Genomic DNA, 25,171 nt, shown 5'->3' with positions numbered 1-25,171 from the left:
AACCCACAGAAAAGTAAAGTTATTCACTTGATCAATAAACATGAGGAAAGGCCTGTATGCAGATATCATGCTAAATGTTGGGACAATTATGTGGAAAAAAGACACAGTAACTTGCTTCTAGAACTCCAGAATTCAGATCAGTAACACATACAAGAATCACTTTGGGGACATTTTAAAACTACTCTTGCCCAGGTCCAGGATTCTGTGAGCCTTATGTGAGAAATCCAGGTGGTGTGTTTTAAAATCTCCTCAAATAACTTGTGAGTCCACAGTGTTTGAGAGAGAAAGACATGTAAACCAAAAATACATCAAATAACACATGATAAAAGTCTTAAATTATAATACAGCTGGATAAATATTGAAACTGTTATGCCTAATAAGTTATAGGAGCACATAATAAAAGCTCTCATTTGCTGACTGCGCTCTGTGAATCAGATACTGTACATATTTTTATAAATCTTTATAATCTCTTCACTATTTAATGAAAATGAATGTATCAGTGGTAGATGAGCCAAGAATAGGGGACATAGCATAGGTTTAAGAGGCAAACGAGAAGACAGGCTAGCTGACTAGGGTTCCCTGGCACAGCCCTTGGGTCTTCCGAGGTTCAGAGTTAGTTAGCTGGCAAAGACAGTGAGACCAGCTCAATTAAACTCTCATTCCTGAAAGGACCCTGGCATCTTTTCGCACAGCAAATCCACAGGGTTTCACAAACCATGGTGTCTAGTTTCTGCTACTTGGCACAATGTAGCCATTGAGAGCTTCTGAAGACACTACTTTGATTAGAGAGGAAAGGTCATCCTCTTCCCGAATACCCATGATGGTGTTCCTGTACTTAACATGGGAAGTTTAAAAGAAGAAAAACCTTTTCTGCTCATTCTTAACTATACTGACCACCCCAGCCATTTTCATTTCTCAACCCCTTCCCATGCATCACGTCCATCCATGCTTCCCTACTGCTTGCTCATCCTCTTCGGTCTGTTAGGAACTTGCTCCTTCATGAGATAAACATCTTGAAGCCCCACAAGGTGTCCAGGCTTGTGCCAGAGCTGGCTTCTGCCATTGCTGATGGTAAGTGCACCTCCATGCCACTCATGCCTCGGTATGAGTTCTCAGGCCTCCATGGAGAAGTGGTGAAAGGTGGGCTCTGGGGTTGGTTCCACCTTCTCCTAATAAAAACATGCCTGTGTCCTGTATCAACTGATTCTTCAAGATTAGAAGATGTTTTATTTGTATTTTCTACCAGGCCCAACACAATGCAGGAAGGCCCAGGAATTTGATTAATGAGCTGATGTGCAATTGGAATAGACAAACTTTACAAAAATGATTTTCCATCTTCAAGTGACTATTTGGGGGCACATGAGCAGCTGCTTGTACCTTAGGACAAAGAGGATGATAAAGGGAGAGAAACACTCAGCTTGCAAGTAGCAGACCAACAGACTGGCTGCCTGTCACTAATGCAGTATAAATGCATGCTCAGTCGCTCAGTCGTGTCTGACTCTCTGCGACCCCATGGGCTACAGTCTGGCAAGCTCCTCTGTCCATGGGATTTCCCAGCAAGAATACTGGAGTGGGTTGCCATTTCCTCCTCCAGGGGATCTTCCCCATCCAGGGATCGAAACCCTGTCTCCAGTGACTCCTGTATTGGTGGGTGGATTCTTTACCACTGAGCCACCTGGGAAGCCCCTCACTAATGCAGAGGACCCAAGAATTCACAGCTGAGTTCTCTTCTAAGACTTAAGAGTTGTGACTAAGTAAGAAGTAGACTTCTAGTCCTCATCTCCCTTTTAGGAAACCTTTTTATCCAAAGCATATAACATGACATCAGCATACATAACAGGCTTTCTCTCCAGAGTGAAGGGCTTAGAGAAAGGTGAGATGTTTTTGACTCTTCCTTAGATCTCCAAACTCCCAGTGGTACACTTGGGTTCTCAGGGCAAACCTGGAAAACACTCCAGCTCTCAGCAGAGGGCATTGTGAGCTTATGGATCAGATTCTTTCTGTAAAAGATATCTGCTGAGAAAGAATCCGATTGCGATATTTCCCCGCTCCCTTCCTCCTTCCCCAATGTTATATCACTTTGGATCATTTGAATTGTATATGGATTTCTATTTAAGTCAGCCATTTGCTGGCAGCAAAACTAGAACATTTCCTGTTTTTCCTCTCACTGTAATCAGGATTTGGCTGTCCAAATTAGGACTGCCCTAATTACTCCTCAGCAGGTGCCAGTCTGGGGGAGGGCAACACGTGGGAAGAGAGGAAGTAAGGACACTTTACATCTTCAGACTCACACACTAAGGAAACACTTTCTTCCGAGCCTGGAAAGCCTGATTAAGTGACAGGTAACAGGCACCACGGGGTTCTGTGCTGTGTGTGTGAGCGCGCTGTTGTGTAACAACCACGTAAACGATTTTCTATTTAATCCCTGGCAAAGCTTCACAGAAGTACTTTTCCGAACCCTGAGAGAAATTCAGCAACTGCGGTAGACCATGACAGAGAAGACTCTGAAGAGGGAACGACGTGATCGTGGGCACCAGTAAGTCGACACCATGCCAGAGAATTTGGCCAGGAAGGACACCAAAATGATATAGGCCCTCGGGAGAAGGAATCACGATACCTGTTGACCACAAGATACCAAGAACCAAAAGTGATGGGTATTTTCCAAGAGAAAAGCATTGCATTGGCCAAAAAGTGGATTCGGATTTTTCCACAGGACGGCATGGAAACATCCGAATGAACTTTCTGGACAACCCAGTAGTATAATAGATTGGTGCACTGTTTGGATGAAACGGTGAACTATAAATGACAGAAATCATTCCTGTGAGAAGGATAGAGCACGGTGAACAAAACTATCTGTGAGCCTGCCTAAAGCCAGTTACTATATTTGTTGCACTGAATCCAACCCCCAAACACAATTTTAGCAATGTTCATTCTTTCTCTCCTGCATTGATAATTTTCCTTTTGTCCTAAATAATTTCCTTAAAATATAAACATGCACTTATTTCTATTTAAAATAACAGCTAAAACAATTAAAAAACCCTTCATGCGGTCTCAATTCCCCAGCTATCACGACATCTCTCTGTTTCCTTTCACAGCAAAACTCACTGTAAAATTTCTGCCTATATTTACAAGTTCTCTACTCCTAGATTCTTTTTTAAGTCCCTATCAATCCAGGTTTCCCATCTATAAGTCCATAGAAACAACTCTTGTGACAATCAGGAATAGCCCCGTGTTCCATTTATCACTCAAAGATGAGTTCTAACACGATCCCAGAGCAGCACTGGGCCCAAGGATCCCTCCACCCCTTTGCTTGGTTTCCTGGACCCCATACTGTCTTCATCTTCCTCCCACTTCACTGATGGTCGCTTTCTCAGTCTCCTTTGCTGGTTTCTCCTCATCTTACAAACTGCTTAAATTCCACAGTCCTTTTCTCTGTCATAGTAATACTCAATCCCCTAGAGATTTCATGTAGTCCATAGTTTTAAATACCATTTATATACCCTATTTATATGTTGGTGGCTGAGAATACCTATCTCCAGGGCAGACTTCTTTCCTTTTGATACATATATCCAATTGCCCATCCCATATCTCCATGTGATTGCCTAATACACACTCCAAACTGAAATCTTATCTACTGCCCCCAAACCTGACATGTTCTCCATCTCAATAGTGGCAACTCTGACTTTTCACCATTTAAATGAAAAATCCTGAGTCATTTTTGAAAGCTTTCTTTCTCTCACACTCTATCCAGCCTGGGAGGGAGTTCTGTTGGCTGGCCCTTACAAATACAGTCGATCTTTGAGCAATGCAGGGGTTGGGGCACTGACTTCCCGCACAGTTAAAAATCCATATACTATTTCTGTCTCAAAAACCAAAGATTGATTAGTGACTCACCAAGGGGCAGGAAACTGAAACAGTCTGGACAGAATCAGGACCCAAACCCTGTTTTTTGATTCCACATGCTGGAATCAAACACAAACTTTCCCCCACACTTAAAGATGTGCAGAATGAAAATCCAGGTACTGTATTTATTGAAAAAAATGTGCCTATTAGTAGCAGACCCATGCAGTAGAAACTTGGGCTGTTCAAAGATCAACCATGTATTCAGAATTCAAGCAGCTCTCACCCCCTGTGCTGCTGCTAACCAGTATGAGCTGCAATCCTCACCTGGATGACCACAACAGGCCCTCAGCCTCCATGCTTCCATCTGTGTAACCCCTACAGACTATTCTCAGTACTTATATTTTAAAATAAAAATTAGACCATATCTGCTTGTAGGCACAGCTCTTGCAATGACTCCTGTTTTAATCAGAATAGAAGTCAACAGCCCTGCAGTGGCCTACAAGGCCCTACGCAGCCTGGCCCTCTGTTCCCTTTCGGATATCTTTCTAGTTCCTTCCTGCTCAGTTTACCCCAGACACGCTGGCCTCCATGTTGGTTCTGAAAAGTGTCATGTGTAGTCATGCTTGAGGGCCTCTGTCCTTTGCCAGGGCATTCTTTCCAGATAATCTTCTCTAACTCCCCAAACTCCTTCCAGTCTTTTATCAAACTTCAACATGACAGGGCCTACTGGGGCACCCTACTGAAAACTGCAACCTTCTTCTCCTATATCCCAGGGGCTATTGACTCTACTCCATTTACCCCTGCAGGGCTTACTATTTTCTAAAATTCTTTATGGATTTATGTATTCTATTTATTGTATATCTCCTCTCTACCATCTCCAACAGAGTATAAACCTTATGAAAGCAGTATATTTTCTGTTTGGTTCACTGCTGTATCTACAAATCCTGGGATAAGTACTCAATGATCATTCATTAAATGAATGAAATTCTAGAGACCAAGCAAATGAACTGTTTTAAGGATCAAGTAATTAACTGTGTCAAAAGTAACTGAAGTTAAATAATATTTTGATAGGTTTAATAAATTCAGGCAAGAACCTTGGGGCACAGAAATAATTCAAAGCATAGACTCATAGAACCACTGCTGATAATCTTAGATGTATCCTGGCAGATAAAAAAATTCCTGAGAACAAATGCCCTGATGTTCATAAAGGAAGGTAAATTACAGAAATTGGGTAAGTTTGGAACTATAGACAAAAATTCTAGAATAGATTATTAATGATGGTTTGTGAACAATTAGGAGGTGGTACTCCCTAGGAGACAGGACGATCTCACAATTAAACAAGTAACATGACTTTGTTCCTTTCCTAACTGGGTATATCACTGACTTGCATGAAGAAATGGTAAAATTTTGCTCAAAGTCAAGAGACTTTGTTTCTAAGATGGAGCATTCTTAACAAAATGTCTGGCAAAGCAGGAGGTAATGAATCCTAAAAGTGAAGGGCTGAGAGGATTCCAGAACAAAGAACCAGGTACTGTCTACTGCTGTCTTCTAATGCCCATCATGGAGATATAGAAAGAAGGGTTAGCTGCATTATAAGGATCAGAACCGGAAGGACACTAGTAAGAAATCTAAGTCTCTTATAGGATGCATGATGAAATATAGGGACATTGATCATGGATGGTAGTAAAGGTAATCTTTGTCATCATCATCACTGTCATTATCAGAATAATATGAATAGCTAATCATTTGGGAGGGGGCTTACTATTTCGCTAAGACAGCTCTAAAAAGTTGACATTTTCAAAACAATCCTATGAGAGAAGAACTATTATTTTCTCTTTCTGTAGATGAGAAAAGTAAGGCACAGAGAGGCTGAGTAACTCGGTTCAAGGTCAAAGCTAATAGATGACAAAACTGGTATTGAAATTCAGGCCCCAGAGACTGCTCTTGAGCTATAGTCCAGGGTTTATAGTGAGAAAAACATATGAACCCCTGAAGCACTGACTAGTATATGGACATCAATCTCAACAGAAGTCTTGAGAGATATACAGTGCAAAGTTGTTAATTTAGCCCTGTCCTGTCAAACAGTTTTTAAATGACATAGGCAAAGAAACCAAAAGATTGCTTATAAAATCAAGAATGACATGGAATTTAGAGGAATAGCTATGATTATTTTGATGACAGAATTAGGATTCAAAAATATCTCAATAGACTGAAATGATGAGCTAAAAATAACATTAAGTCCAATGGCTACATGTGAAATCTTGAATTTAAGTTAAAAAAAAATTTCCTTCAAATACAGCTTAGAAAAGATAAGGCCAATTTCAGCTAGTATTTCTTCTTACACTTTCCTACCCTCTACAGCCAGACAGTGACCATGTCCTACAAATTCACCCCCTCGTGTCTCTTGGTCTGCCCCTTCCCCTCCATTTCCCCCACGTCCCCTCTAATTCAGGCACTCTGCCTCTCTCCACTACACCTCCACACTCTTGCCTTTCCAAACCATCATCTTACTCAAGCTCAGAAGCACAGATCTGCCCTGGCACTCTCTGTTTATTCATCTTCAGTGGTTCCCACTACCTAACTTTAAAAGGTCAAGTTCCTTGAACCTGGTATTCAACAGCCTCTATTTTGGCTTGGCCATCTTTTCCAAAACCCAAATATTCATCATTTGCTCATCCTTTTCCTGCTCTTCCCTACCTTCTTGACACTGTTCTGGTTCCTTCATTCCTTCAGCCCCTTCAGCTTAAATCCTATCTAAATCCTCCTTGTTTTAGGGACTTCCCTGGTGGTCTAGTAGCTAAGACTCTGCATACCCAATGCACCCAACGCAGGGGTCCCAGGTTTGATTCCTGGTCAGAGAACTACATCCTGCATGCCACAACTAAGAGTTTGCATGCTGCAACTAAAGATGCAGCCAAATAAACAAATATGTTTAAAATCCTACGCATTCTTCACAAGTCCAAGTCTGTGTCTTTCTTTTCCTCTGTAATTTCTTCTTCCCTAGAGTATGTCGTCATTGCCTATCTTACCGTATTTTCCATCATAAATTGATGCTGTGGGTATACATGCCTGCTTTCTTTGTCTCCTAGTTTCCTTTCTATGCTTTACCAAAAATGTAAGCTCATTAAAGATATAATCTGCAAGTGACTACTTTAGTCCTGCACATTCACACGCAATGAAGGGTGTGTTTCGGCACTGGGTCCTACAAAAAGAAGGCACTGGTTTTGCTGAAGTATGAGAGCACATCTGGAACACTGGGCTCGGAGTGGAGTGCTCCTTTTTTAAGACAGACACTGCCAGGCTAATGGCAATGAAGAAAGAAGAGTAGGATGGTTTGTGGACCCAGGATGTATCAGAAACCAAGGATGTTCAGTCTGGAGTGAATAAACCAAAACTACTAAATGGACCATGACAGTCATCTTCACGTATCTGAAGGGATGTTCACGTGTAAGGATGAAACTGATTTGGGAACACTCCAGGAACAAGAACTATACTCAGTCTGAGTATCATTTCAAAACAAGAATGTTCAACAGTGATCACTGTGCTCTGAGGATTTAGTAAGCTATACAATCTCCATTATAATTAATACTCATTGGCATTACTATTTGTTAGAAATTATGGGTTGCCCTTAATGAAATATAAGAAAGAGAAGACATACCTTGCTTAAAAAAAAATCTTAAAATTCAATGCCACTTAAAGTAAATGTAAAAATTGATTTTTAAAATGTTTTTTGACTGTCATTTGGTTAATGTGACATTGGTACAACCATTATGGAATTTGGTTTTGTAAAGTTGAAAGTACAACTTTGGTCCAGAAATTCCACTCTTAGACAACTAACTGAGAGCAACTAACAAGGGCAATGGCTTTTAAAATTTTTATGTGTATCTCTTAAAGGAATTTGGAAAAACTGTATTCTCTCCCAAATTTTAAAATTGAAATTTAGGGTATTTCTTTCTTTTTTTAAGCATGAGTTCAATGGTTATAAAATACATAATTTTGGGCACATTATAAAGACTATTTTTGGGGGCTCCAAAATCACTGCAGATGGTGATTGTAGCCATGAAATTAAAAGACGCTTACTCCTCGGAAGAAAGGTTATGACCAACTTAGATAGTATATTGAAAAGCAGAGATATAACTTTGCCAACAAAGTTCTGTCTAGTCAAGGCTATGGTTTTTCCAGTGGTCATGTATGGATGTGAGAGTTGGACTGCGAAGAAAACTGAGTGCTGAAGAATTGATGCTTTTGAACTGTGGTGTTGGAGAAGACTCTTGAGAGTCCCTTGGACTGCAAGGAGATCCAACCAGTCCATCCTAAAGGAGATCAGCCCTGGGTGTTCAGTGGAAGGAATGATGCTAAAGCTGAAGCTCCAGTACTCTGGCCACCTCATGCGAAGAGCTGACTCACTGGAAAAGACTCTGATGCTGGGAGGGATTGGGGGCAGGAGGAGAAGGGGATGACACAGGATGAGATGGCTGGATGGCATCACTGACTAGACAGATGGACGTGAGTCTGAGTGAACTCCAGGAGTTGGTGATGGACAGGGAGGCCTGGTGTGCTGCGATTCATGGGGTCTCAAAGAGTCGGACACGACTGAGCGACTGAACTGAACTGAACTGAAATACTGATACTTTAAATCACTATTTTAAGTGTAACCAATAGAATCTCAGTACCTTAGGGATTTGATATCCACCACAATACATTTAAAATATATGAAAATAAGCTTGTAGTTCAGCTGGTAAAGAATTTGTCTGCAATGTAGAAGACACTGGTTTGATTCCTTCGTTGGGAAGATCCCCTGAAGAAGGGAACAGCTACCCAATCCAGTGTTATGGCCTGGAGAATTCCATGGACAGAAGAGCCTGTCAAGCTACAGTCCATGGGATCACAAAGAGTTGGACACAACTAAGTGACTTCATTATTATTAATGGTTAAGTATTTTTCATTTTTCTCTTTGAAGTATTATTTCTATTTCATTTCCTCACCAAGTTTTATCCTAATGGAATATATCTTAATGCTCAAAATTATTTTATTATTAATCTATTTATAGTTTTCTGCAAAAAAGTTCATCTAATTAAAATCTAAAAATTTAAATTAAAATTTTATTTATCAAGATACTAAATGTTAACATATTTTTGTTTGATGTGCCATTAGAACTATCACTTGTGTATCACAATTACACAACTGAGTATAACATATATGTTGATTATTATATGCATGATTTTAACCTAAATGTATTAACATTCTTGAAGAATAATTACTGAACAACAAAAAAATATTACTGGGAGTACATCTTTCAGTGAAATGACTTTTTTTTTTTTGTTCATATAACTGTGGATAAATATTATTTATTATTGGAGTTAAGGAGGTTAAGCATTAATCTTTGTTACATCCCTTGGCCAGATTAATCTTCCGTAAACACTGCTTCCTGGCTTACTTATAATGGCTCCTTATCATCTACTATTCAACAACTAAATTTCCAAGTCTTCTTTTTGAAGACCCTTTGTTATATGGTCTTACTTTCCCTATTCAACATTATTTCCTACTATCTTCTTTTAGGAACTCTGTTCCATTCAGACCTCTCCCTCCTCAACCATCCATGTGAGTATCAGATAACTACGCTTTTGCTGATTCTTTATCCCTGAAATGCTCCTATTTCTTCTTTCCACCTCCCTAATCTCATCCATCTTTCTAAGGTTCTGAATCTGTCTCACCTTCTCTGAGATTTCTCTTGACTCCAGCCTGTCACTCTCTTTAATGTTTGCTTCCTTCTGCTTTTACAGTCTCTAGTGTACAAGGAATACCTGATGCTATGCTACACTGTCTATCCTTAATTATATAGCACATAAAATTTAGTATTTGATAATACATTCTTTTCTCCCCTAATTGTTTCAGGTCTTGTCAACCAGACCATAATTTGTTCCTATTATTAGCTTTTTACAAGAAGTGCTATGATCTTTTCCACAAGCTCAAAGAGAATTTTGAACTCAGAAGAAAGAAATCAGGAGGAAAACGAAAGGTTTCAAGTTTATAACAATGACCTTTCATCTCCACTGATGCTAAAAACAGATTAACCATCCTTTCATGACAGTAGGAACGCTATAGATCAAATATTGGGAGGACTACATTTGTACTAACTAAAAGAAAACCGTATGGATTGTTAAGGGTTGCTAAGAGTTCAAAATTGGTTTTTTTAAAGATCTTCTAGAATCACAAGAGGGGTTAATCAAGATCTGGAATTTCCTTGAGGAAGACACATCTTGTGATTCTAGATGTTTGTAAAAATCAAGGCTGACACTTCATCTAAGCCACTCAGTGGAGTCCTAAGTGGCTCTGTCCCTTTGTCCCTCCCACTCTCTGTTGATATACAAGTCTGTGTCTAGGAGACTGTTGCTTTCATATATGTTCTCAGCAGGCTTCTTGACAAACTGAAGGATGGTCCTTTTCTATAATGGTGGAAATTTAGGCTATGAAGGCAGTATCACCCAATGCCCCAATGGTCAAGTTCTAAACTGACTTTGCTTAGCTCCACAGACGCTTTACCTGTAGGCTGTAGCGCAGGTGTCCTTGTACTCCTGCAGCTTCACGCACACCATGTTGAGGAACTGATCTGAGTAGGCACTCAAGTCGTGCATCAGGTTCATGAGGTCTTGCACTGTCTTCTCCACAATGATTGTGCTCTGGAAAAGAACACAGAGAGGACACAGAAGCTGATGAGGGTTTTGACTCAGGTAATGTGTAGGACAAAGAAAGACAGCTAAAGGATGTTATCACTCAAGACACCTGAACTTTCCTAGAAGGACATGACATTTAAAACTATTCATGAAAAAAGAAATAAGCATCTTACATAGTGCTGATCCTCCCAAGACCTGAGAAGGTGTTTTTTATGGAAGGACACAGGACAGGGAATTTCAAATTGATTTCATGAAATTCTTGGCATTCACAAGATATCTCTGTGGCTTTTAAGAAAGGAAATACATATTCAGTTGCAGTTGGATTTATCATCCTCAGGGTTCTACTTTCAGATTAGGGATCCATGACAGGCAGCCTGAAGAAAAAGCCTTCCAGGAATTGTTTTTAAAAGTTTCAAAACCATCAATCTATTAAGGATACCAAATAACATTTGTATTGTGCCTTACAGCTTGTAGAATGTTTTCACATATACAGCATATGTTACCCTCACTTGAAACTCACATAATAATGATAATCATGAACACTTTCGGATTCTTACAAGTGCAGAGTACTGAGCTAGACACTGTACATGCTTTATCTCATTTAATCCTCTCAACAAACCTATCAACTGAATCCCTTAACCATCCCCAGTGTAAAAAGGAGGAAACAGGCTTAGAGAAAGAAAAAAGCAAAGCAAGGACTCCAGACTTCAATCTTTTCACTACTCCATTGCGCTTTAGAAACATTTCTCATGAGATCATGGTGCTTCTTGTTTTTGTCCCTGTAGAAGCAGTGTCCAAATAGATGTGTTTTAAAAGCGAATTAAAGGAATATCCAAGGGAAAAAAAAAACCCATCTTTAGAGACTAATAATACTGTGCAGTGAAACAATGCTGTATCTAAAAAGAGACATTTTCAATAAATTCTAAATTTTTGCTTAAGAATAAGAAAAAGGTGGCAAGCCACGCCAGAAAAAAGGAAAAGGTATAATTGTTCAAACCATCTGTTTGCACCTCTTTCCCAAAAAGCACAGTTACACTGGAGTAAATATTAATCGCATGCTTAGTATTTTGGAATCCTTTGGTCAATAGCTGGTTTGATGAATATGTATTTATTTATATAGAATTCCAGACTGAGCCAGAAAAGTGAACATTAAAATTTTTTTTCCAGTCTGACAGTAACTTTTGAAATAATCAAAGGCATTTTATTATGCTTAAATACAGACTACGGGGTACAGGGTTTTGGTTTTCTTTCTTCTACAGACAAAAAGAATGGACAAAAGTGTACAGCTTTTCTCAACACAGTGGGGGACCAGCTTAAGTTATGAGTTTAAGCGTACGTGCTTATTTAGGCTAATTTGGTTCTAGAAGTTTCTTCTTTGCCTCTCCTCTCCCCACACCCCAAGTAAAATAATCAGAAGATGAAAAGGAAGGAGCAGTTACATCGTGTAGGGAAAACTCCATGGGAAACCAAATTACAGTCTCTATAGAATCCCCACAAGTTCAACTTCCTTTTCTGTATTGATTTTAAGATTAAAGCACTGCAGCTTCACCCTGATCCATAATTCTGTTCCTTGGTGTTTGTGTGTGAGTGACAGCAATTGATTCTGCTCAGCTACATGTCCCTATGCTGCTATGAAGAATCAAAAATCCTCATCCTGATTAAGAACACAGGATATCCTACCACACGTGGACAGCAATTAATAAAGGAGAGTGGACTCCAGCCATCCTAACAAAGGCCATTTAAAATCTGAAACACTGCAGGGAAGATGAGCGCAAGCAGATGGCTCAGATCACCGAGAAAAAGGGCCTGATTCTATTTCCAATGATGCCATTGATAATCCACTCTGGGACGGTTTTGGGGAGCTCTTCCCTTTCCGATGGCTCTATGTGAGCCTTCTGGTAACCAAGGAGAACGTGATGGTCCTCTACGGCCCTTCATCACTCAGTTGGTACCTTGGTGCTTGCAGACTTCGGGAATACTGTGTTACTGTTCCAGGTCGTCTCAGGCGTGTTTGTTCCTCCTGATTAGACTATCGACTTCTCAAAAGTGACACTAGTGTCCTTCTTTTCTGAAACCTTCCCTGTGTCACACAGCAGCTTCCCTCTAGCTGTCTATTTCACACACGGCAGTGTATAGATGTCAGTGCCCACTCTCACAGGTGGGAGGCAGGAGGGTGGGAGGGAGGCCTATGAGGGAGTGGATATGTATATACTCACAGCTGATTCACACTGTTGTACAGCAGAAACAAATACAACATTGTAAAGCAATTACTCTCCAACTAAAAAAATCTTAAATTCAGCCAACTTAAAAAAACAGCAACAAAACATAACCTTCCTATCCTTCTCTTTCTTCACGTATTCTGTAATTTCTTAGGATCTTCAGCACAGTTCTACTAATCAAAGAAACAGGACTAATAATGTTAACTCATATAAATAATGTGAGGGATGTCATATATGTGAAGGATGCTAGACACACACATCTTTGCGTTTTGAAGTCTCTTTGGGTGGATTCAGTTTGGTCTATATTTATCCCAGGGCTTTTGGGCGACTAGAATTGTGCTGATATCAGTTGGAGGGGAAGGGGAGATTGGAAGCACATAGAAATATCCCCTGGAGATAAAGGTTTTGGGGTAAACAGAAAGTACCTGCAGGGAATGATTAGAATGCCACGGTTTAATTCTAATGGTTGTGCTCAACACAGAGCCTATGTGATGCTATATGATTATATACAATTTTCCAGCTATTTGCTTGGTTTACCTTGTCATGACAGCACTCTGGATAATCAATCACTACATTCTCTTCAAGGAAAATGACACTGTAGTTTGCCAAATGATGGGCATTTTTACAGGGGAAAAAGATTCCATTTTCCAAGAATTTATAACCATTTCCAAATCAGTGGCTCTGACAGATAAATACTGAAAATATCAAATGTCTAACAAGGTCAATCCTATTTTTATTTGATCCCTTTGGCATCACAAATGATTCATTGGCTCATTATTAATTTGGCGATTTGCCAGTGGTGACTATAATGACTTCATCATAAGTAAAACCTTGATTTTATTCATTATAATTGCCATTAAACATATCACATATGATTGATATTTGTTTAAAAATAACTCAATTCTCATTTCTTATAACCTATTACCAGGTAATAAGTCTGAGCTTGACATGAAAAATGAGAACAGGAAAAAAAAAAATCCCAGGATAGCTGAGGCAAAAAAAAAAAAAAAAAATTTGCTATGAAGAATAAACAACTAAAGTTTCTTACAGGGCTATATCAGCAATGTAAAATAAGATGATGGTATATAAGGACAAACTCTTTGGTTCTGCACTTAAAATTTTTAATGAATGAATAAATGAATAAACATGATTGGACATTAAAGACCTTGTCCACTTAGGCCAGATCCTAGTGGGGTACAGCAACCAGTGGTAAACTTTTTTTTTCAATAGGAGTATAGTTGGTTTACATTGTTATGTTAGTTTCAGGTATAGAGCAATGTGAATCAGTTATATACATACATACATATATATACACACACACACACACACATATATAAACACACACACACACACACACACGTATACATATAGCTGCTCTTTTTTAGATTATTTTCCCATACAGGTCATTACAGAGTATTGAGTCGAGTTCCCTATGCTACACTGCAGGTCCATATTAGTTATCTATTTTATATATAGTAGTGTGTATATGTCAATCCTGATCTTCCAATTTATCCCTCCCCCACTTAACCCCTAAATAACCATAAGCTTGTTTTCTGTACCTAGAACTCTATTTTTGCTTTGTAGATAAGCTCATTTGTACCCTTCTAAAAGATTCCACGTATAAACAATATCATGATATTTGTCTGTCTGTCACTTCCTTACTTATAGTCTCTTTCATCACATTACAAATTCCTTTTGATGGGTGACTATACCTTCATATCTCTACTGCCTAGGAGAAGGTATCTGGCACATTGCAGGTGCTCAACAGATGGTTATCAGATGAACTGATGCACATTCAGAACAAGGTGAAAAGACAGAATAGAATGATAATGCAGAATTATAATGGCTCAAAAGCCTGATTTGGTAATGTTGAATCAGAATATAGACTCTATTACTACATTACTGTATCTTCATTCTCATGGTTCTAAAGACTGAAGATCTCAGACTTTTCTATAAAAACACTCCTAATTTCCCCTAATTGTTTTATTTTTCTTTAATGACAATCCATAAATATATATATACACACACAACTAAATTGCGAATTTAAAGTTTTAAGCTGTAAAAATAAAGTCTCAACTCAGGAAAAACCAAAAAACTTTAGTTTGGAGAATGTGGTCTCTGTGTGTGTACTGTTTCAGCCCTTGGATTAGGGATGCTTCAGAGATGCTACAAATAGCCTAGGGTCCTGGGAAACTGCTTTAGGAAGAATTTGAAAGAAAAGAGTAAATCCATCTAGCACTTCAGACATGCCCCACCACATCCCCTCAGCAAGACACACAGCAATAACTGTGGAGGGAGGGGCTTTTCCTAATACTTAATGATGACAATATTTCTGTTTAGGAGGATATATCCAACTACGAGTTTCCAGATCTCATCATTGCATATCGTCCTTCCAGTTACTAACAGCTCCAAGTTGTTGTTGGCTGTAAACAATAACAACAATAATGACAGAAATCTTCTTTCTGGTTTATAATCTATATTTTGATTTATGCGATGTTTAAAATAATCTGAATTGGTTTGCTCCTTTAATAAGCTAACTGGTAAAAGACTATGCATCCAAGGATTGGTGACTAAGGAAACTGCCACTTCTACACTCTTCCCATTCATGCTTCTATAACCAATCATTCTCATATAACCCATGGGCCCTTCATGGCATGGCTTCTCTCTACCCCTCCAGCCTCAATACTGCCATTTCCCCTTCGCTCTCTAAGATCTGGCTACATGAGGCTGCTTCCATTTTTCCTTCTCATTTCAAGGCTTTGCACTTGCCTATAAAGTTCAGTCCCTTGCCTTTCTTTCCTAGAGCACTTTCTCCTATCCTTCAGGTCTTAGATAAGAACTCCTTTCTGTGGGAAGATTCTTCCTAACCTTCATTAGGTTCTCCTGCTATAAGCACTTAGAATATATTTATCTATACAGCCATCTCTCCTACCCCTTCTTTTGGTTCTGTTTCTCTGGGGAGCCCAGATTAGTAGCAGAGGGGGGTACTGATTGGGAGGGACATCTGGTCGGTGGTTACACGCACACATGTTATATCTCAACTCTGAACAATTTATATCCAGCCATTACACAAATGAATAGGCATCCCTTCAAAACTCTGTCTGAGAATACCATATGTAAGCATATAAGGCTTCTATTATAATGATTTTCACTTAGGGTGTATTTTTAAAATGTGAAGGTGCAGCAGTATTGTTGGCAATATTATTATAGACCACTGTTATAAATGAGAACTGTTCCGAAAGAACAGAAGTTTGGTGGAGAAAGAGCAGAGAATTTAACAAATTGATTAAATATATACATATTTATTCAGTAAATATTTCTTGTATGCCAAATACTAACCTAACTGTAGGAAATAAAGATCCAGAAGAGACAAATTTCCTGACTCCAGTAATCTTAGATAGGAGGAAGAGACATCAGTTCAGTTCAGTCACTCAGTTGTGTCCAACTCTTTGCAACCCCATGGACTGCAGCATGCTAGGCCTTCCTGTCCGTGACCAACTCCCAGAGTTTACTCAAACTCATGTCCATTGAGTCGGTAATGCCATCCAACCATCTCATCCTCTGTCGTCCCCTTCTCCTTCTGCCTTCAATCTTTCACAGCATCAGGGTCTTTTCAAATAAGTCAGCTCTTTGCCTCAGGTAGCCAAAGTATTGGAGTTTTAGCTTCAGCATCAGTCCTTCCAATGAATAGTCAGGACTGATTTCTTTTAGGATGGACTGGTTGGATCTCCTTGCAGTCCAAGGGACTCTCAAGAGTCTTCTCCAACACCACAGTTTAAAAGCATCAATTCTTTGGTGCTCAGCTTGCTTTATAGTCCAACTCCCACATCCATACATGACTACTGGAAAAACCATAGCCTCGACTAGATGGACCTTTGTTGGCAAAGTAATGTCTCTGCTTTTTAATATGCTATCTAGGTTGGTCATAAATTTCCTTCCAAAGAGTAAGCGTCTTTTAATTTCATGGCTGCAGTCACCATCTGCAGTGATTTTGGAGCCCCCCCAAAATATAGTCTGCCACTTTTTCCCCATCTATTTGCCATGAAGTGATGGGACCAGATGCCATGATCTTCGTTTTCTGAATGTTGAGCTTTAAGCCAACTTTTTCACTCTCTTCTTTCACTTTCATCAAGAGGCTCTTTTGTTGTTCTTCACTTTCTGCCATAAGGGTGGTGTCATCTGCATATCTGAGGTTATTGATATTTCTCCCGGCAATCTTGATTCCAGCTTGTGTTTCTTCCAGTCCAGCATTTCTCATGATGTACTCTGCATATAAGTTAAATAAGCAGGATGACAATATACAGCCCTGATGTATTCCTTTTCCTATTTGGAACCAGTCTGTTGTTCCATGTCCAGTTCTAACTGTTGCTTCCTGACCTGCATACAGATTTCTCAAGAGGCAAGTAAGGTGGTCTGGTATTCCCATCTCTTTCAGAATTTTCCACAGGAGAAGACATACAAGTTCACAAATATGGACAATACAGTGTTACAGACACTGCTACCCTGGGCATCTGTATATAGGGCAGTAGAGGTACAGAGGAGGAGAGAGTTCACTGGACTAGGGTAGAAGGGGTGGAAGGAATCCTGAGAAAGAGGAAGTTACAATTGAACTGAGTCCAGAAAGACAAATAGCAACTTGTCAACTGACAAAGAAGGCAGGAAAAACATGGTAGATGGAATAGCATCATCAGGAAATGGTGTTGGATTCTGGGAACTGCACGTGGTTCCTCACAGCTGGGGTGAGAGTGTGCTGTGTTTATGCAGACTGGGGAGGCAGGCAGAGTTAGGACCCTGGAAGCTAGATCCTGGAGGCCTTTTTACAACACATACAATCACGGTATCTAAATATGTTTGAATATTCCTTCTCTAGCAAGAAAATAAAACAAAGTAATCCCAATTGATGTCACTAGTCACCAGATGAGCCACTTCAAGTATAGGAAGACAATTTCAAAAGGCTCTATTCTACCATTCAGAAAAGCAAAACATATAGCCAAAAGGGAAGTATGTTCTCAGTTCTGGCAGCCTCAAAAGTCAGGTAGAATTTATGAGTAGGCTTAAACAAAGAAAATATAAGGTTAAATTCTGGGCAATCAAAAAGACTATATCCCTGTAGAAGTCACAAAAGTGCTCATAAAATTTATCTGCCAAGTAACAACTTGAAATACATATGATGCAAATTACTAATAATACTTATTTTTTTAAAACATTTTGAATAGAGGATCATTTATGGTTGAATACAATCTGTGCCTAACATTATAAGCACAGCTGGCTTTTTATGAGGTTTATTTAGGGGGTTGTGATTTCATATTCAGAACAAAACAAATGGCAGGCAAGGGAAAAGAAGTCTGGAACAGTTGTGCTTAATTAGACTGTGAGATCCCAGGGGGCATCTTTGTTTCCTGAGCTGACACTAGATAACAAAGGAATACTTGTTGACTTATATACTTCAAATCAATGTAATTCTATGGCCTGGTTATCAATTCCCCTTGATGTGTAATGGAACCCAGAGAGGCAAAATAATCAACAATAGGTGAGCATTAGCACTTGCAAGAAGTATCCCCGAGTCTGCCCTCCCCTCTAAACAGAAACATATTTCAAAGGTTACTATTCTACCAACTAGCTAGCGCTACATGTTAGGAGGATCACAGAACTATCATAGTTACAAAATTAGCAGCTATAGTACTTCATTTTTGCTAAGCAATGTTCTTGGTATAAAGCATGGTCTCTTTTCAAAGGGGTTATGACTGTCTATTTGGGATAATATCATTCAGAACAAGAAACGAGTGGCATTCCAAGAGATGAAATTCAGTGTGAAAGACAATGGAGGAGGAGTCAGGGAGCCTGAACTGGGACCTGGAGGATGGGTCAGGCTGGATACATGGAAAGGAAGAGGAATGGGGCTGCACAGGCTGGGAAGGAGGATTGAGCTGCTCTCACATAGCAAAGAGAAGTCAAGGGTGGTTGGAGAAAGGTTGACCAGACGGGGGAGAATCAATATGTGGAAACACTGAATGACAAGCTGAAGGCCTTTTCCTGTAGATGGAGAGAAAGAGGGCAGTGTATTAGACAGTGGAGCCCAGAAACTGAATTCTAGTGCCAAAAGCAACTTGCTGTCCACAGTCTAATTATCTTAAGCCTCGTTACAATTATGGTCCTAGATGGAATCTTAGTTTGGAAAAGCCAGTTGTGAAGAACAGCTTTGTAACATTTGGGAAATTTAAAAACAAACTAGATATTATATGACATTAAGAATTTACTGCTAATGTTGATAACAGTGATAATGTTATTTTGATAAGAAAATGCTGCTCTGTAATATTATTTTGGTATAAAACAGCTTGAAATCTTGGCTTACACAACTAGAAAACCAGATGAGATACACAAAAGTAATAGATTTCAGATGCCAGAGAGAAGGAAAATGCATGAAGCAAGACCTATGGCCACCCCAGCTGGTGTTTCCAGGCCATAATGCAGAAGGTGGTACCTAAACAGGGCCTGGAAGTCTCGCTGAGTTGAGGAAATAGAACTTGGAGGTTTGGAACATTAAGGAAGCTGGAGTTTCATGGGGCAAAATACTGGGAAGGCAGGAGCTGCACAAAGAAAGGGGGAAAGAAGGGAGGAGGGAAGAAAAGAGAAAGAGAGGGAGAAAGTTGGAGGGAGGGAGGAAGGGAGAAACAGAGAGAGATCTCTGTATATCATCAAGAAAAGTGCCCTCAGTGTGGGGGAAAAGAAACTGTCCTATACTGTTGATGGGAATGTAAGACAGTGCAGCCACTATGGAAAACAGGGGCTTTTCCAATGAGTCATCTGTGGCATCAGGTGACCAAAATACTGGAGCGTCAGTATCGGTCCTTCCAATGAATATTCAGGGTGGATCTCCCGTAAGATCGACTGGTTTGATCTCCTTGCTGTCCAAGCGACTTTCAGGAGTCTTCTCTAGCCCCTCAGTTCAAAGGCATCAATTCTTTGGTGCTCTGCCTTCTTTACTGTTCCAGCTCTCACAACCGTTCGTGACCACTGGGAAGACCATAGCCTTGTCTATATGGACCTTTGTTGGCAGAGTAATGTCTCTGCTTTTCAACACACTGTCTAGGTCTGTCATAGCTTTCCTGCCAATAAGCAACTGTCTTCCAATTTCAGGGCTGCAGTCACCATCCACACTGATTTTAGAGCCCAAGAAGAGGAAATCTGTCACTACTTCCACCTTTCTCTTCCTATTTACCATGAAGTAATGGGGCCGGATGCCATGATATTAGTTTTTTTCATACTGAGTTTTAAGCCAACTCTTTCACCTCCTTCACCCTGATCAAGAGACTCTTACAGTTCCTCTTTGCTTTCTGCCATTAGAGTGGTATCATCTAATACCACTGGAGGAAATAGCAAACATCCCAGTAAACTTGCAGTGAGAACCTCATGACCTGTATAAAAGGACAAAAAGATATGACACTGAAAGATGAGTCCCTCAGGTTGGAAGGTGTCCGATATGTTACTGGGGAAGAGAGGAGGGGAACTACTAATAGCCCCAGAAAGAATGAAGCGGCCAGGCCAAAGTGGAAATGATGCTCATTTGTGAATGTGTCTGGTAATGAAAGCAAAATTTGATGCTGCAAAGAACAGTATTACATAGGAACTTGGAATGTTAGGTCCATGAGTCAAGGTAAATTGGACTTGGTCAAGCAGGAGATGCTAAGAATAAACATCAACATCTTAGGAATCAGTGAACCAAAATGGATAGGAATGGGTGAACTTAATTCAGATAACCATTATATCTACTACTCTGGGCAAGAATCCCATAGAAGAAATGGAGTAGCCCTCATAATTAACAAAAGAGTTCAAAAATGCAGTACTTGGAATCAGCCTCAAAAATGGCAGAATGATCTCATTTTGTTTCGAAGGCAAGTCATTCAATATCACTGTAATTCAAGTCTGTCCCCCTACCACTGATACTGAAGAACTACCATAGAATCCAGCAATCCCACTCCTGGCATACCCCCAGACAAAAACATAATTCAAAAAGATACAGGCACCCCTATGCTCACAGCAGCACTGTTCACAAGAGCCGAGACATGGAACAACCTGAACAGTCTACAAATGAACACATAAAGAAGATGTGGTGCATATACACAAACGGAATGCTTCAGCTCAGTTCAGTCGCTCAGTCGCGTCCGACTCTTTGCGACCTCGCGAATTGTGGCATGCCATCCTGTCCATCACCAACTTCCAGAGTTCACCCAAACTCATGTCCATTGAGTCGGTGATACCATCCAGCCATCTCATCCTCTGTCATCCCCTTCTCCTCCTGCCCCCAATCCCTCCCAGCATCAGAGTCTTTTCCAATGAGTCAACTCTTCACAGGAGGTGGCCAAAGTACTGGAGTTTCAGCTTTAGCATCAGTCCTTCCAATGAACACCCAGGACTGATCTCCTTTAGGATGGACTGGGTGGATCTCCTTGCAGTCCAAGGGACTCTCAAGAGTCTTCTCCAACACCACAGTTCAAAAGCATCAATTCTTCAGTGCTCAGCTTTCTTCACAGTCCAACTGTCACATCCATACATGACCACTGGAAGTACCATAGCCTTGACTAGATGGACCTTTGTTGGCAAAGTAATGTCTCTGCTTTTCAATATGCTACCTAGGTTGGTCATAACTTTGCTTCCAAGGAGTAAGCATCTTTTAATTTCTTGGCTGCAATCACCCTGTGCAGTGATTTTGGAGCCCCCCAAAATAAAGTCTGACACTCTTTCCACTGTTTCCCCATCTATTTCCCATGAAGTGACAAGACCAGATGCCATGATCTTTGTTTTCTGAATGTTGAGCTTTAAGCCAACTTTTTCACTCTCCACTTTCACTTTCATCAAGAGGCTTTTTAGCTCCTCTTCACATAAAGTTATGAAATAATGCCATTTGCACCAAAGCAAATGGACCTAGAGACTGTCATACTAAATGAAGTAAGCCAGCAGAGAAAGGCACATATCACATGATATCACTTATATGTGGAATCTAAAACACAGCACAAATGCACCTACTTAAAAAAAAAAAAAGCAAAAAAAAAAAAAAAACCCAAACAAACAGACTCATAAACTGAGAGAACAGATTTGTGGTTGCCAAGGGTTGGGAGGAGTGAGAGAGATGAACCAGGAGTTTGGGGTTAGCTGATGCAAACTATTAGGAAGGATAAACAAAAAGGTCCTATTGTATAGCACACAGGACTATTCAATCTGCTAGGATAAACCAGAATAAAAATGAACATAAAGAATGTTTATATGTATATAACTGAGTCACTTTGCTGTAAAGCAGAAATTAGCATAACACTGTGAATCAACTATACTTCAATAAAAACATAAAAATTTTTCAAAAAAAATAAAGAGGGGAAAAAAAAGAGTTCCCTCAAATTTTTCAGTTCAGTTCAGTTGTTGAGTCGTTTCCAACTCTTTGCAACCCCATGGACTGCAGCACGCCATTCCCTCTCCATCACCGACTCCCGGAGCTCACTCAAACTCATGTCCATCTAGTCGGGGATGCCATCCAGCCATCTCATCCTCTGCCATCCCCTTCTCCTTCTGCCTTCAGTCTTTCCTAGCACCAGGGTCTTTTCAGATCTTCACATCAGGTGGCCAAAATATTGGGAGTTTCAACTTCAGTATCAGTCTTCCAACGAATATTCAGGACTGATTTCCTTTAGGATTGACTGGTTGGATCTCCTTGCAGTCCAATGGACTCTCAAGAGTCTTCTCCAACACCACAGTTCAAAAGCATCAATTCTTCAGTGCTCAGCTTTCTTTATAGTCTAACTTTCACATCCATACATGACTACTGGAAAAACCATAGCTTTGACTAGATGGACCTTTGTCAGCAAAGTGATGTCTCTGCTTTTTAATATGTTGTCTCGGTTAGTCGTAACTTTTCTTCCAAGGAGCAAGTATCTTTTAATTTCATGGCTGCAGTCACCATCTGCAGTAACTTTGCAGCCCCCCAAAAATAAAGTCTGACACTGTTTCCACTGTTTCCCCATCTATTTGCCTTGAAGTGATGGGACCAGATGCCATGATCTTAGTTTTCTGAATCTTTGGCTGAGTACTAATCTTTGCCTGTGTGGCTGGAACTCCCAAGGCTGGTGAATGAACTACATGCAAAGAGCAGGTAGAATTCCTAGAGTTCATATAGCAGCAAGAATGGTTCATAGTCTTACCAGCTAGCGTGGAAGGATCTCCCTATAGATAAGGAATCCGGTTGAGTTCTCAGAAAGGTACTGCCACAGTAGTGGGACAAGTTAGTTTTAGACTAAAGATTGCCCTGGACATGTATAACAAAGCTTAAAAGCAAAGCTTGAAATAACTGATATAATTCTATGTCACTAAAATGGGTCTTAAACAGAGCTCGATAATATTGAAAAGACTACAGCAAAATCTATCATCCAATGATGTATAGACAGATGCTGGGAAAGATTAAAGATGGGAGGAGAAGGGGATGACAGAGGATGAGATGGTTGGACAGCATCACTGACTCAATGGACAGGAGTTTGAGTAAGCTCCAGGAGTTAGTGATGGATGGGGAGGCCTGGCATGCTGCAGTCCATAGGGTCACAAAGACTCGGACACAACTGAGTGACTGAACTGAACTGAATGATGTATAAAAATTACATGTCCAGCATTCAATCATTTCCCAGGTGGCACTAGTGGTAAAGAATAAACCTGCCAATGGAGACACAGGTTTGACCCCTGGCTCAGGAAGATCTCCTGCAGGAGGACGTGGCATCCCCTTCTAGTATTCTTGCCCGAGAATCTCATGTCCAGAGGACTCCGGTGGGCTCCAGTTGATAGGGTCTCAAAGAGTCAGACACAACTGAAGTGACTTAGCACAGATGCACACATCTAATCAAAAATTACCTGGCTTTCAAAAAAGTGGGAAAATACATAAGGAGGGGAAAAATAAGAGAAACAGAATTGGAAAGAACACAGATAACAGAATAAGCAGACAAGGATAAAGATACAATAGCCATTATAAATGTGCTCCTATGCTCAAGAGCATAAAAGAAAAACATGAATAAGACAAGGAGAGAAGTGGAAGACATGGCAATACAAACTACTCAAAATAAAACACAGAGGGGAAAAAGATGAAAACGAGATCAAGCAACCTAATATACATAGCAACCGAAGTTCCCGAAGTGGGTGGCAGGGCAGAAAAAAATAACAGCTGAAAAACTTCCAAATTCCAGATGAAATCTATAAGCCCACACACCCAAGAAGCTCAACAAACTTAAAAAGAGACGAAGACAAAAACTATAAGGGGGCCCTTTACAATCAAATTACTGAATATTAAGGATAAATAGAAAAATCTTAAAAACATCAAGAAAAAGAAAAGAAATAAGATTTGAAAGGAAGTCTTTGGATTCCCATTTCAATGTTCTCTTGACTACCCCATACACTGACTTCTCCTGGGGGAAATGGTGTTAGATGAGGATGGACTTGACTGGCACAATGGGATTGACTGACCCTCTGGTGGTAGTGTAGGGTGGCTTGGACAGTGCGATAGGAATAGAAGATTCAACAGGGAGAAAAAGAGAGGGACAAGGACAAAATAATCAAGAAAACAAGTATGAGAAAAGCTAAGGTAGAAGAGTTTCAAAGAAGAGGGGCAATGTAAGAACGTCCGACTTTTAAGAAACCAACCACTCACAAGTCCGCCAATGCAGGAGTGAAGTGAAGGGTCGCTCAGTCGTGTCCCCATGGACTATACAGTCTGTGGAATTCTCCAGGCCAGAATACTAGAGTGGGTAGCCTTTCCCTTCTCCAGGGGATCTTCCCAACCCAGGGACTGAACCCAGGTCTCCCACATTGCAGGCAAATTCTTTACCAGCTGAGCCCCAGGGAAGCCCAAGAATACTGGAGTGGGTAGCCTATCCTTTCTCCAGTGGATCTTCCCGATCCAGGAATCGAACTGGGGTCTCCTGAACTGCAGGTGGATTCCTTACCAACTGACTATCAGGGAAGCCCAAATGGAGCAGTAAGAACCTTCAACGGAAGGCTTATTCTGGGTAACAGTCTTCCCAGGAATTTTATTTTCCCGCTGTATATTTCTAAATGTTCTCTTTTTGTTCAGAGGGCCATATATGATCCCATGCTCTACAATCTAGTTATATTTACATTTTAAAAAATCAAAACATTCTTCTCCTTAATCCAACCAATACAAGTTCTTTTTTTTTTTTTAAGAGGCAATTTACTCAAAGAAAAAATGAATAACAGAAAGCCACATAAAAGTAAAAAGGCATGAAAAAGAACAAATATAGACAAGCCTATAGAAAACACATACTCTTAGACAATCAAATTCTGCCCAGTACTTGACTATATTAATTAAGATAAAATATATTTGTTTCCTTCTTATTTTGGATACACTGGCAAAGATTAAGTAACATGTATATTATAATACAAAAGCAAACG

General features: G+C 40.0%; 1 protein-coding gene across 4 annotated transcripts in view; it reads right to left on the bottom strand.

Moving 5' to 3' along the window:
• Positions 1 to 25,171, bottom strand: part of EXOC4 (exocyst complex component 4) — an 807,451-nt gene that overhangs the window by 162,486 nt on the left and 619,794 nt on the right. For all 4 annotated transcript variants that reach the window (XR_009600448.1, XR_009600449.1, XM_060414840.1 and 1 more), the window contains exon 12: positions 10,387 to 10,523. Coding sequence is in view for 2 of the 4 variants with exons in the window: in XM_060414840.1 (XP_060270823.1) it covers positions 10,387 to 10,523 (137 nt within the window). In the remaining 2 variants the exon portion in view is untranslated. The remainder of the gene's footprint in view (positions 1 to 10,386; positions 10,524 to 25,171) is intronic.

Source organism: Ovis aries, chromosome 4 (assembly GCF_016772045.2).
Source record: "Ovis aries strain OAR_USU_Benz2616 breed Rambouillet chromosome 4, ARS-UI_Ramb_v3.0, whole genome shotgun sequence".
NCBI classification, from domain to species: Eukaryota; Metazoa; Chordata; class Mammalia; order Artiodactyla; family Bovidae; genus Ovis; species Ovis aries.
Note: the sequence above shows the minus strand (reverse complement) of the source record. Positions and strands in the feature narration are given on the sequence as shown.